Raw genomic sequence first — 12057 nt, forward strand, 5'->3', positions numbered from 1 at the left:
AGTATCTTAATTTTTCTTGTTTTATTGGTAATTCCCCATTATAATTGAAGTTCACAGCTCGCATATGTTAGCAAGTCGTAAGGTTTGTTCATGAATATGGACCTCGTATAATAGTGAGCCGGGTGTGATGGATTATCGCTGAATTCAGATGTAAAAAGCTTCTATTGTAGTTTCAGCTAACATGGGCGCGTGTTTTTTTTTTTTTTTTTTTGGGGGGGGGGGGGGGGCGTTACTTCAATCATTATCGGATTCCCAAATCAACTTACTTTTCTCACCATTCCCACAAAAGCCTACCCTTTGGCCAACAGAATTTCCAAAGCTACCCAAAAAAAAAAAAAGAACTCGGAAAACTAAAAATCCTTCCCCAGCAGAACAAAAAGTAAAGGAAAACCCACAAACAACTCAACATCACATGTGAATAAAGCTATCTTCAAATCAATAACATCAGATGCATGTCTAGTGCTTTTGCCTTCAAGCAACTATCGTAAGCATCATTGCGATCTCATTTCCTTCTTAATCTCTCTCTCTCTCTCTCACACACTCAACTATGAAAACAGTGTTCCCAACCTTGTGTTTCTTAATTTTTACAACATATCTGATCCCACCAAGGTTTGTCCTCGCTAACTCATGCCGATCATACTGTGGGAACATAACCATAGATTACCCGTTCGGGCTCCAATACGGCTGCGGCCACCCGGGCTTTCGGGACCTTCTCTTCTGCATGAACGACATTCTAATGTTTCACGTAAGCTCTGGGTCTTACAGAGTTCTGGAAATAGACTACGCATACCAGTCTCTCACTCTTCACGAGCCTCACATGTCGACTTGCGACACAATTGTGCTCGGAGGTACCGGCAACGGCTTCTCGGTGGAGCCTTGGCGGGAGGCGTATATGAATCCGACCGCCGACAACGTCTTCATGCTAATAGGTTGCTCAGCCGAGTCACCTCTGTTCCAAGGTTTCCCAGAGAAGCACGTACCGTGTCGAAACGTTTCAGGTATGGGCTGTGAGGAGTACTACGGGTGCCCGGCATGGGACAGGGTGGGCCACAAACGGTTCGGGTCGACGTATTTTGGGTCAGGCCCACCAGCATGTTGTGCCATACCCTTCGAGGCGATTAAGGCTATTAACCTAACCAGGCTTCAGTGTGAAGGGTACAGCAGTGCTTACAATCTTGCACCGCTGAGACTAGATGGGCCGGGAGGGTGGTCGTATGGGATCCGAGTGAAGTATTCGGTGCAAGGGAACGACGATGAGTTTTGTGGAGCGTGTGAGGCAACAGGTGGCACGTGCGGCTATGGTTCAGATGGGATCAGGCAAGTCTGTATGTGTGGGAACTCCAATTCAACCTCCAACTGCGATTCAGGTCAGTAAGTAAAGTCCCGTTTTAAATGTGAAGTAAATTTGGCTTCGTTTCCAAATTCTGTTTATAGTTAGCTGTGACGGTAAGATCTTTTCCCCCTTAATGTCCAGGAAGCGCATCAACAGTGACAAGGCCTATAACGCCCAAAATGGTCGTAGGTATTTACATTGGCAACCTATCGGGCACTAATGTGTTGTTTAATGTATATAATTTGGAAATTGGAGTATAATTGTCATTTTAAACTTGTGCAGGATTATTGACGTACATACTGATGTGGATGACAAGCAAAAAGATTTGAATAATGCCATATGAGGCTACCAACAAAACCTGACTCATGGGTCCCATATTGTAAATGTCATAATTTGTGTTTGGCACATGCACATACGCTTTATGAGTATATTCTCGTGTCAGTCGTTCCTATATTTTTCATGGTATTTGGCTCAGATCGAGTTTTGGTGAGTGTTTCTGTACTTCCTATTCCCAGTGATGGACATAAAATGCCATGCATGATATTTGTCCACAGGATCAAATTTGAGAAATGATTCCTGTGAACAGACTACAAAGTTCCAATCCTTCTAACCATTCGAAAACTTTTTCAGTGGATTATTACTTGAACAAGCCATGACACAAATGGCACTCGTATGCATACAGCAAAAGGACAAACAGGCCCTTGTTAGAAGATTTAAGCATATTCCAAGGCGGAATCCTCTTTATATTTCTGCAATGATCGAGAAATGAAATCAGCAAATTGTGACCATTGGAAAGAAGTGAATTCAGGTCCAGAATTTACTTACAATTGATATATCTTTCCACAAGTTGAGAGTTTTGAGGGCCTTTCCTGATTGCTGTGTTTCACGAGCCACAGACACTCCTTCTGCTAGGTTCCTCACGCAGCCGCCGACCATGAGAGCTGCTGCAGCATTCAGAATCTTGCCATTTTTTGTACAGAAAAAAACAATGGATATTAAGAGGCAAGTACGTAAACATTTTGAATAGCTAGGCTTGCAGATTATAACATCCTAGCTACAGTTGAAATCAAAGCATCTTCGTTTATTTATTGCTATTCAAGGCCAGTCTCTCCCCATCACTTATAGCGGTGTCATAATCTCAGAGAAGTTAAGATACTTACCAAAGCAACGGCTAAGGGCCCCCTCTCTCCAGCAAGAACGCGCTTCAGAATCTCGGCATTGTAATCTGGGCCACAACCTTTCAGGCTCTCTAGATTGCGCCGAAGAATGCCGAATTCCACTGTTCGAAGAAACAATCTGAGGTGAAGAGTGAATTTAAATATGCATACCTAATTAAAAATTAGTTGAAGGCTGGTTTAATTGCCGATGAGCTGCATTAATTTACTTCATAACAGAAGGAGATTTTAAAACAGTAAGTATTTATCATATCATATGCATACATGGATCAAATGAGAACTCATCAATTCTTTCTGAAGTGACATCAAGTACCAGCCCAGGTCCCGTAAGTAATGCAGAACAAGATGTTAGAAATCCCAGTCAAATCCAAAGTAGATGCCTATCTATATCTTCCAACAAATAAGCAACGTCTAGAACTGCATCAAAAGCAAGAGATCTTACCAAGAGAACTCATATCATCTAAACTTTCAGAGTGCACAACTAGAGTTCTTTTCATGCCAAATGTTTGTAGTGCTTCCATTTTGAAGACCTATTTAAAAAGAAAAACAAAGAGATTCTTAACAATGACGTATTTAGAGAAAAACACCACAAATCACATCCCAGTGCTTTCTAGAGCATATCGAAAACTGCTTTATAGTTTATTTAAGTGTAAGCAAGCAAGCACTGACTGAGCATGATAGCTATGCTAAAAAGACCCATAAGCACTTAAGCACTGGTGTTGTTAATTTAGTTCGAGATCTCATCTCAGCAGGTTTCTACTTCTACTTTCCCAAAAGGTCAGAACTATTTGTTATTTTCAATTAGGTTCCACAAGCCCTTCATTTAAAACACAAGTTATTGTAGGTGATTTACAATTTTCAGCTAGCCTTGACTGTTGTCACACGATCAACCTAAACAAGTAACTTAATCAGTTGATTATAGAGTAACCGATCGCTCATATGCATGGAATCTACTTCTATCTAACAGGAGAAGTGTCCACAGATTGTGAAAGAAACCAGAGACCAAGATCTCAAAGGCGCAGATCATTTTATGTCCACATCTATTATGTCTATGAATACTATCCTTAGCTCCATAATTTTACATTTAGATCCCTTCATCTGAAATGACATAAAATGATAGAGAAAGTCAATTTTCAATTTGATGTGTAGGTTTCAGGGCCAAACAATTAATACAAAGGAACTTACCAAGCCTTCCGAAAATACTCCAACAACTGCAAAAAGGTACCCGGGCTGGATTTAACATGGGACCCAATACATTGAATGCAGTTTTTACTTTTAGCTTTTTTCTAACAGGACTAACAATCTTCATAGCTGGGTGGTATTTCGGAGACATCATAAAGCCAATTCCACCTTTGTTCACACACCTCGTTACCCCCTGATTTCCCATCACAATAGGGAAGTAAAAAACTAGATTAGTACATGCATTTATCGATGACAACAATTGCTCTTTAATACATTAAGTAAACATACAAGCTTAAAATACTCTCTCCCTCACTCTTGAGCCATCCCTATTCTGAAATGGAATTACTCCTGATGATTGTAAAATTTTACTCCGATTTGATATGTATCATGGGCACATAGACCATATTTCTGATCTTTTGTTTTGCTCCTGGCTAGTGCCACCACTCTGTATTCCAATAAATAAATAAATAACTAAAAGTTTGAGTTTCACCAAAGAAGGAAATCTGGAAGATTCTTCCAGAAACCATGGAGAAGTGAAATATCCATATTAGAGCTTAGATTTGCTGTTTCATGAAAGTTAGGAAAGCAACATATCTGCCACTGTTATATTCGATTGATGGCCCGAAATAACATTATCAAGTTGTAGACAATGACCTTTCATTTGATAATGAGAATGAACACAGTATTGACAAGTCTCTTAGACAATACAGTCAAATTTTATCCTTAGTAATTATCTTCCACATCAAAAATAGGGCAAGCGTGAACCATTTCCTACCCTTGAGACTCAAGGAAACCGACGAAGCAATTAGATTTCATATAGGCACAAACCAGAGGATCTAAGTCGATAGTCACGCCCAATGCTTCTAATACATCAGCACTTCCACACGCAGAAGAAATTGAGCCGTTTCCTTGCTGCAATATGAAGATTGTTCAATCAAACTTGGATACTCAAAACGATGCACGATGTCAGCATTTGTTATCATTATTGTATTTTAGCCAGTCAATATATTCAATGTAATGCATCTTCACCTTTGCAACTTTGGCACCACAGGCTGCAGCAAGTATTGAAGCTTCAGTTGATATGTTGCCAGTGTTTGCTCCATCACCTCCACTTCCAACAATGTCTACGGCATCAACTAAACCTTCAACCCTCCTGGCACGTTTCATCATCGCTCTCGCTAGTCCCACAATCCATCCACATAAAAATCCCATAATTATTCATTAGCAGCCTCAGGTTCACAATTAGTCTTTAAATGAGGCAATGAGAAAAAGAAACCAAGGTAGAAGGGGGAAAAACAACCATTTCTTATCACGCGAGGAGCATAAAGCAGCTAACTTCTTCAAAAGTTTCCCCTTTGGCTCTCAAAAGCACAAGAAAAGCGCTGATCAGCGCTTCATCCGCTTCATTCAATAAGAATTCAAGAGATGCTTCGGCTTCGGGTTCGGCTTCCGTTAAATCAACACGACTAATCAACGACTTGATCAGCTGAAGAAAATATCCATTACATGTAAAGAATGAAGCGGAAAAATATCTACAAGGAAGACATAAAATAAGAGAACAATGCCGAACCTCGTGGACCGAATTGATCGGGGTGCGTGCATTCTGAGCTGCAATGGCAAAGCTCCTTTGCTTGATGATTGGAGCGAATGAAAAACTTGGGGGGTTTAGGGTGGAAGAGAAAAGTAGATGAGTAGAGGATGAAAGAAAAACTGTGGAAAAAGGAAATAGAGCTCTTGCCGTTGCCATAAGCTAGCTTGGTAATGGAGGAGAGAATACTATGATTTTGTTTAGATGACTATTAGTGAGCATAAAACTGTGAATTACATTACAGTATTCATATTTGCAGTTCCAGTTCTTTGATGCCTATTTTGGGTCGAACAAACTTGTCCAATAGAAAATCAAAATATCAAATTACACAATTCAAAACCCAGTCAACTTGAAAACCGCAAGGATCGGAGGATGCGACATTGAAAAGATACGGGTTATGACTTATTAGTACCAAAAGATTCTGAATTTACGCTTGCAACTGGATTGAGAAATGAACTTCTTCTTCTTCTTCTCTGTCCGCTGGGAGAGGAATGAAAGCCTTAGGAGAGTATTTTCCACAGTCATAGGAGCAGCACTCAACAGGTCCTTCTTGTAAATAAGCACTCATCACATGACTTGATTGACTTAATTGTTATACGGTGCACGCGCGGCCTTTTTTTTTTTTTTTTTAAAAGCACTCATTCAATGAGAAGGGGACCCTGATCACCTGCCAGTAAGTAGTTAAGTACTTCCCTGATTAAAGGGCAATGGACAAATTGATCAGATCTGAAACCCATATTAATGAAGAAGAAGAAATGTTAATTAAAATATGGGTCTTCGTGTTCAGTATTTTTGTTTTCTTCAAAAAATCCATGAAATGTTCTCGTTATTCATGATGTAGATGTGGATAAAGTACGTCCAAAAAAAAAAAAAGTGGATACAGTATCTTTCGTAACCTTAAAGGATACTAATCATTGTAAAGAATTCAGCATATGGTTACAATGAGATCGATTCGAACACATGAACTCTTTTTTTTTTTTTTTGCCGACGAATGTTTCGATACCTTAGTTTTATTGGTTAAATAATGTGTGTGTATATATATATATATAAAAGAATCTGTTTGTCTTCATTTAATTGAAATAATACGATGAATAGGTGAATGCATGAATCCAAGTTTTTGTGTAAGATTTACCATAAATTGAAATGACCAATTTGATGTCACAGTTCCTTTACTTAATAATTTTTTTGAGATTATAATTCAATTGAGACCAATCAAATCTCCCAATAAAATATTTTCTGCTTCGTTTGAATGTGTGAATCCGAAAATTTATATCTGGTGAAAAATCCAAAAAAAAAAAATGAAGTCTACGGAGAATCATAGCATAACGATAAATTTCCGCATCTATTAATTACACGTGGCAAGCTTTATCACAGTAAATCCCACTTACCTTACCCCTGCACCATCCCTACAATGACTGGGAAAATGTTTTGTCATGTTCTTTAGTCTTTACCACTGCTCTCGGATTCAAGAAAATCATGATAACTATGATACTAAGCAAGTTTTATTAAAAAAAAAAAAATCAACAACAATAGAGTTTCATTATTCATAGTCCAGGAATATTATTACAAGTTTCTTTTTGTTCTACTTTACAAATTAGGGAGAATAATATAAGGGTTTTAAAAGATGATCAATTAATTCAATTTATATTTCAAGTATTAAATTTTAAAAATTTATAAATTTAGTTTTTAATTTTACAACTTCACAGTAATAAATTTATAACTTGTATTTTAAATTAATAGAAAAAATAAATTTGTTTAACATTTAAAAAATAATGTATAAATTTATCATAATAAAGTGCAAGCTAAACTTGTAAATTTATGACATTTGACATTTAAGACTTAAGTTGAATGATTACTCTAGTTGGGATCTCTATGTCATTCTTCCTATAAATTATCTGATCAAACGCTGAATGATGATGAAGCTGTGTACTTAAAATTTTTAATAGAACAGGGTTGAGTCATTACATTGATTGCTAGCCATATGATACAGAAACTGCAGCCGAGCGATGCAAAGAGCTTGACAATCAGCACACTGTTTAGCAACAATTGTTGCAAACTGAATCTTACGCACTGAAAACTTTGCTGATTGCTGATTATTCCAACAAGGGAGAGCATTTACATTTAGTCAACAGCTTTTCTTGGAGATCGAAGGAACAAAGGAGCATCAGAAGACATAGAGCTGCACGTTGATTTTTCTTGATGTAGCCGCAGTAAAATCTTCAAATCCATAGATCCTCATTTCTTCTTCATAACATGGAAAAAAAAAAAAATTGAATTCCATTGTCAAACTATCAAACATGTCGGAAGAAGACCAACAAAAACACACATGAACTACAATCTAAGTATCTAACATTATCAGGGCATCATAGTTTTAAATGATGAGTAAAAGTGTCTAACTTATACCTGTCTTTATTAACACAATTTTATTTCAATCATATTAAGATGGGTTTTGTCTCAACTCAAAAATAATTAAGATAGAACTTTACATGATGGGACAGGACACAAGATTTATCTCCTGTCTCATCCTGAATATTATATATATTATTTTTATTTTAAAAAGATATATTAAATATATTAATTACAATATAATTTATACTTTTATTAATTATATTAATTTTAATTTGAATACATGCAATTCTTATTTAAAACTAAAATTTTTTTATATTGATAATTTTAACAATACAAAGTGAGCAGTACATGGTAACATTTTTTTTATAATATATTAATTATATTAATATAATTTATTTATATATCTATATATTTAATAACCTTTTTTTATATCATATTTCTTACTTTATTTTTGGAGAGCAACTAGTTTAGCATATCTTAACTAAAAAAAAGAATAATGACTTAATGATATGTTTTTATTGCTCTTATAGCTTAGAGATTAATTGTAATTATTATTATAATGTGTTATACACTTATAGTTTAATTAATGTAATTCAATAATTGACTTTAAATTATTGTAATTTATGTATTTATATTATTTTAGCTTTAAACTTTATAAATTATTTTTTTAATAAATCTTAATAAATGTTATTATTTAGGCCTTTCTTCCTCATTATTCAATTTATTGGTATGAAAGGATATCTTGATTCTGATTTCTAGCGAGATGGGACACGGGATAAAAATTCAGTCTCGATCTTTTTTTGAGAAGGGATACTAGACAAAGGTGTCCCGACCCGGTTCGGTCCGGTTCCGTCTCGTGAACATTCTTAATAATGAGGAAGCCAACCACAATACTATGACTCGGAGGGTACTCAGCTGCAATCTGTGAATGCATGTTCCTCTTGTATCTTCAAATAGAAGACTGGATGGTTAAATGAACAGAGTTCAGCAGTTCTTCCAAGTTCACTGGCCTCTTTTACCTAGACTCGGTGTTAAGCAGACAAGCTCTTGATAAATGGATTCCATGCTCTACAGTAGTTTCCCTAGCGTAGATCCAAAAGGGAGGAACATGTAAAAGGCTAGAAGCACAAATGACAGGAAAACCAACAGCAGAATGCCAACCACATGGATAATAGTGGAGAATCACCACAAATGAGAAAGTTAACACTAATGTTTGTGGAGAAACACCACGTTTCAATAAAAATAGTTATGGCACAGTAATTATGATTATGAATAGATATATAAACGTGTCGACACACTTCTTGTTAAGACCGAGTCTGATATGCTTGTACCATTGTTCAGTCTTAATATAGTAGACCTGCAAGGCAAATTTGAGCTGGATTAGATAAGCAATGGGAATATCCATGGGTCAAAGTCTAGCCCATAAGAAGGAAGAATTCTTCTAGTAGTGACGGAACAAAGGCAAGAACCATGAACTGTGTCTTTATCAGAAACCCAGTTAAGAAATTTCCAAGTTCATAGGAGACTGGAGGTTGGAGCATGAGTTAGGTAATACAGGCATATTTTCTTCGGCACACAATATCATTTTTCACAAAAATAAATGATAATTAATTAGAATGACTAGTAGCATTTAGATTACCTCATGTAAGGGCAGTAGAGCCGCGCAAATGCCAAGCAGTGCATGAAATAGAAGAAAATTCTCAAACCTTGGGAAAGTGAGTGCTCTATATTTTCTTAGTTTTCAGAATTCCTCTTTTTGAATTTCAAACTAATAGGGGAGAAGCGTGGAGTACCAATCAATCCCCAAAGATCACAGCAAACAAAAACATGCTTCAGTAAAAGACCGTGCGCCTATTTAAAGGAAAAGGCGGAAAATCAACCATACAGTATATTATAAAGCAAACTTTGCTCTATAATCTGAACTTTGAATTTACGAAATACTCAACCAATTATATTTGAAAACATAGGATGGCTCTTGATTTATTCAGCGGAAAACCTCTCTGTTATTGGTCAGAATTAAAACAAATGCACATTGAAAACTTTGTTGATTACTGATTATTTCAACAAGAGAGCATTTACATTTTTAGCCAACAACTTCTCATGAAGTTCAATAGTCATACAGTGCAGCACACTGGATTCTTTACGGAGACACAATTAAATCTTCAAATCCTCTAAAATTTCCAAGACTGATAAATCCGCATTTCTTCCTCAATTTCTACAACAACAATATAAATTGATTTACATTATCATTTTGGAACTCTAAGGAGCCAGTTACAGTTATCACAGAAGACCAATAAAATCACACATGAACCACAAGCAACCAGCATTCAGAGCTTCAAATGCCGAGGAACCCGGCCACATCTACTCTGTGATCTTAGTATCTCTTTTGCAAAATCTTGACTGCCTGTTAACACAAGCCCATTTAATACTCTATTAAAAGTAAATTTTCGTGGCAGGAAGCCTCTACCAATCATTTCCGTCAACAACTTCCCAGCTACCACTAAATCACCTGACTTCTTCCTCACAAACAAGTCACTGATCAGAATGTTATACGTGTCTAGATTGGGCAAGCATGACCTGTTCCTCATCTTCTCTAACATGTCTAAACCCTTCTCGATCTCCCCAGCATCACAGAAGTATCGTATCATGACATTATATGTCTGAACATTCGGCTGACAATCATCTTCCTCCATTCTCACCATAAACTCCATGGCTCTCTGCATGTCACCTGTATGACACAACCCTCTAATGATTACATTGTAAGTAACTGAATTAGGCACGTAACCCTTTCTCACCATCTCTTCGAAGACCAATATAGCATTTTCTACACTATCCTTCTTGCATAAAACTTGAATCAAAGCATTGTATGTTGCTACTGAAGGAAGAACACCCTCCCTAATCATCTCATCAAAAACCTTTCTAGCCTTTTGAATTTCACCCACAACACCAAACCCATGAACCATGGTAGTATAGGTCACAACATCAATATCGCATTTCCTCTTCTTCATTTCCAAAAAGAAATCCCAAGCTTCCGTCAGCTGACCAGTCCTGAAATACCCTTTAAGCAATATATTATACGTAGTTAAAGTTGGAGTCAATCCCCTTTCTACCATCTCCTTCATCACCTCCAAAGCCTTGGGCGTTCGCTTAATCAAGCACCAGCCATTAGCAATTATGTTATAACTGATACTATCAGCCCTAAATCTACCTCTGAAAACTTTGAACAAATTATAAGCCATCTCTGCTCGTCTGGACTTGCACAACACATCAAGGATCGTATTAAAAGAACTCAAATCCTGACGACAACCATGTTTGTGCATTGACAAAAAAATCTTTACAGCTCTATCAGCTTTACCAGCAGCGACATACCTCTCAGTAATGATCGCGAAAGTTCGAGGGCTTGGTCCGACACGGCGAGCTCGCATACGAGCAACCAGAGTCCAAACAGACTTGTAGTCACGCATACGAGCGGCAATGTCAATGGCGTAATCAAAGGATGACGAGGCATGAGTATAGGTCGGGTGGTGTTCAAGGCACTTGAAAAATAGCAGCGCTTTGGGTCCATGGTTCCATAGGCGTTTGAGGACCTTATCCACCAGGTCTGGATTCCATTGGAAAGTTGTTCTTTGTAGGGTTTCAGACAGAGATTGCGTATCTGATTCGAGAATGAGTTTGGCAAGTGCAAAGTCCTCCGCCACCAGCTGCGGCGTGGACGGTGATGGCTGAATTATGGTGCCGAGAGAGTGATAAGGGGGTAAAAATCGTTGCTTTAGCGTGTGAAGAAGATAGAATGGGCTCCGAAGCTTCAGCATCACTTCTACATCCTCGCCTGCTGCTCCTACAAAAGATGTTCATCTAATCTAGATGATGCAACGCCAAAAACGAGTATCTTAAAAAAAACAAAAAAAACCTCAAAAAATGGGTATCTTAGTCTTATGGGCATGTTTGCTTGGCCTTGAACTCGCTTGGGACACGGGACACAGGGCAAAGGAGGATCGTGGTAGAATCTGACTCTACGGAGGTCACTGAACTTTTATAATCTGAACTTAATTCCTCTTATGCTGTTCAAGCACTCATCTCAGAAGAGAAGACGGTGATGCACCGAGAATGGGTGGTCCAGCTAAACCATGTGCGAATGAAGCTGCAGACTGGCTAAAAGGATTTTCAGAATTACCAGGCTATCATGCGGTTTTCCAAGCCCCAAATGAACTTGTGCAATCCTTGATTGGGATTGTAATGGCATATCTAATGGCTTCTGCTTTCGAGTATTTTTTTTTAATAAAAAAATCCAAATTTTAATTGGCCAGCTTACATTAATTGAATTTTTAAACTTGTAAAGTTATATTATTTTCTTCATGAAATTACGAAATTTTACACAATCTTTTTTATAATCAAGTATTTTAGCCAAAGTTTAAATTCTCTGCACAAGA

General features: G+C 37.3%; 3 protein-coding genes across 5 annotated transcripts; 1 reads left to right on the forward strand and 2 right to left on the reverse strand.

Moving 5' to 3' along the window:
• The first annotated feature begins 381 nt into the window (after positions 1-381).
• Positions 382-2427, forward strand: LOC129319940 (uncharacterized). 2 transcript variants are annotated; one of them, XR_008595564.1, is made up of 4 exons: positions 382-1367; positions 1475-1522; positions 1616-1819; positions 1964-2427. XR_008595564.1 is itself a non-coding variant. In XM_054965053.1 (3 exons), the coding sequence occupies exons 1-3, from the start codon at positions 548-550 to the stop codon at positions 1660-1662; spliced, it is 915 nt and encodes a 304-aa protein (XP_054821028.1). In that variant the 5' UTR covers positions 382-547; the 3' UTR covers positions 1663-2427. The 2 variants fall into 2 exon arrangements, 1 of the variants encoding a protein (XP_054821028.1); XM_054965053.1 differs by having other exon boundaries at positions 1616-2427.
• LOC129319941 (anthranilate phosphoribosyltransferase, chloroplastic-like) lies at positions 1852-5781 on the reverse strand. The gene is given in 10 exon segments (XM_054965054.1): positions 1852-2082; positions 2159-2293; positions 2494-2612; positions 2951-3038; positions 3694-3726; positions 3728-3883; positions 4519-4602; positions 4720-4868; positions 4991-5176; positions 5261-5781. Coding segments are annotated over 8 exon segments (792 nt in total). The 5' UTR covers positions 4861-4868; positions 4991-5176; positions 5261-5781; the 3' UTR covers positions 1852-2046.
• Positions 5782-9730: 3949 nt separating this feature from the next.
• Positions 9731-11852, reverse strand: LOC129320104 (pentatricopeptide repeat-containing protein At1g74900, mitochondrial). 2 transcript variants are annotated; one of them, XM_054965291.1, is made up of 2 exons: positions 11538-11852; positions 9731-11459 (listed from the first exon to the last, which is right to left on the reverse strand). In XM_054965291.1, exon 2 carries the CDS (start codon positions 11437-11439, stop codon positions 9955-9957), a length of 1485 nt encoding a protein of 494 aa, XP_054821266.1. In that variant the 5' UTR covers positions 11440-11459; positions 11538-11852; the 3' UTR covers positions 9731-9954. The 2 variants fall into 2 exon arrangements, with proteins under 2 accessions (XP_054821266.1, XP_054821265.1); XM_054965290.1 differs by having other exon boundaries at positions 9731-11465.
• Positions 11853-12057: the final 205 nt, after the last annotated feature.

The sequence above is a fragment of the Prosopis cineraria genome, unplaced genomic scaffold, assembly GCF_029017545.1.
Source record: "Prosopis cineraria cultivar Desert tree isolate PC_DT_omini unplaced genomic scaffold, ASM2901754v1 PC9, whole genome shotgun sequence".
Taxonomy (NCBI): Eukaryota; Viridiplantae; Streptophyta; class Magnoliopsida; order Fabales; family Fabaceae; genus Prosopis; species Prosopis cineraria.

What these genes read in the sequence shown, in the direction of transcription:
- LOC129320104 (XM_054965291.1), bottom strand. Translation starts at nt 11,439, where the DNA reads ATGCTGAAGCTTCGGAGCCCATTCTATCTTCTTCACACGCTAAAGCAA.
- LOC129319940 (XM_054965053.1), top strand. Translation starts at nt 548, where the DNA reads ATGAAAACAGTGTTCCCAACCTTGTGTTTCTTAATTTTTACAACATAT. An exon ending in AACCTCCAACTGCGATTCAG is followed by an intron (nt 1,368 to 1,474) that starts GTCAGTAAGTAA and finishes CTTAATGTCCAG; the next exon opens with GAAGCGCATCAACAGTGACA. An exon ending in AACGCCCAAAATGGTCGTAG is followed by an intron (nt 1,523 to 1,615) that starts GTATTTACATTG and finishes AAACTTGTGCAG; the next exon opens with GATTATTGACGTACATACTG.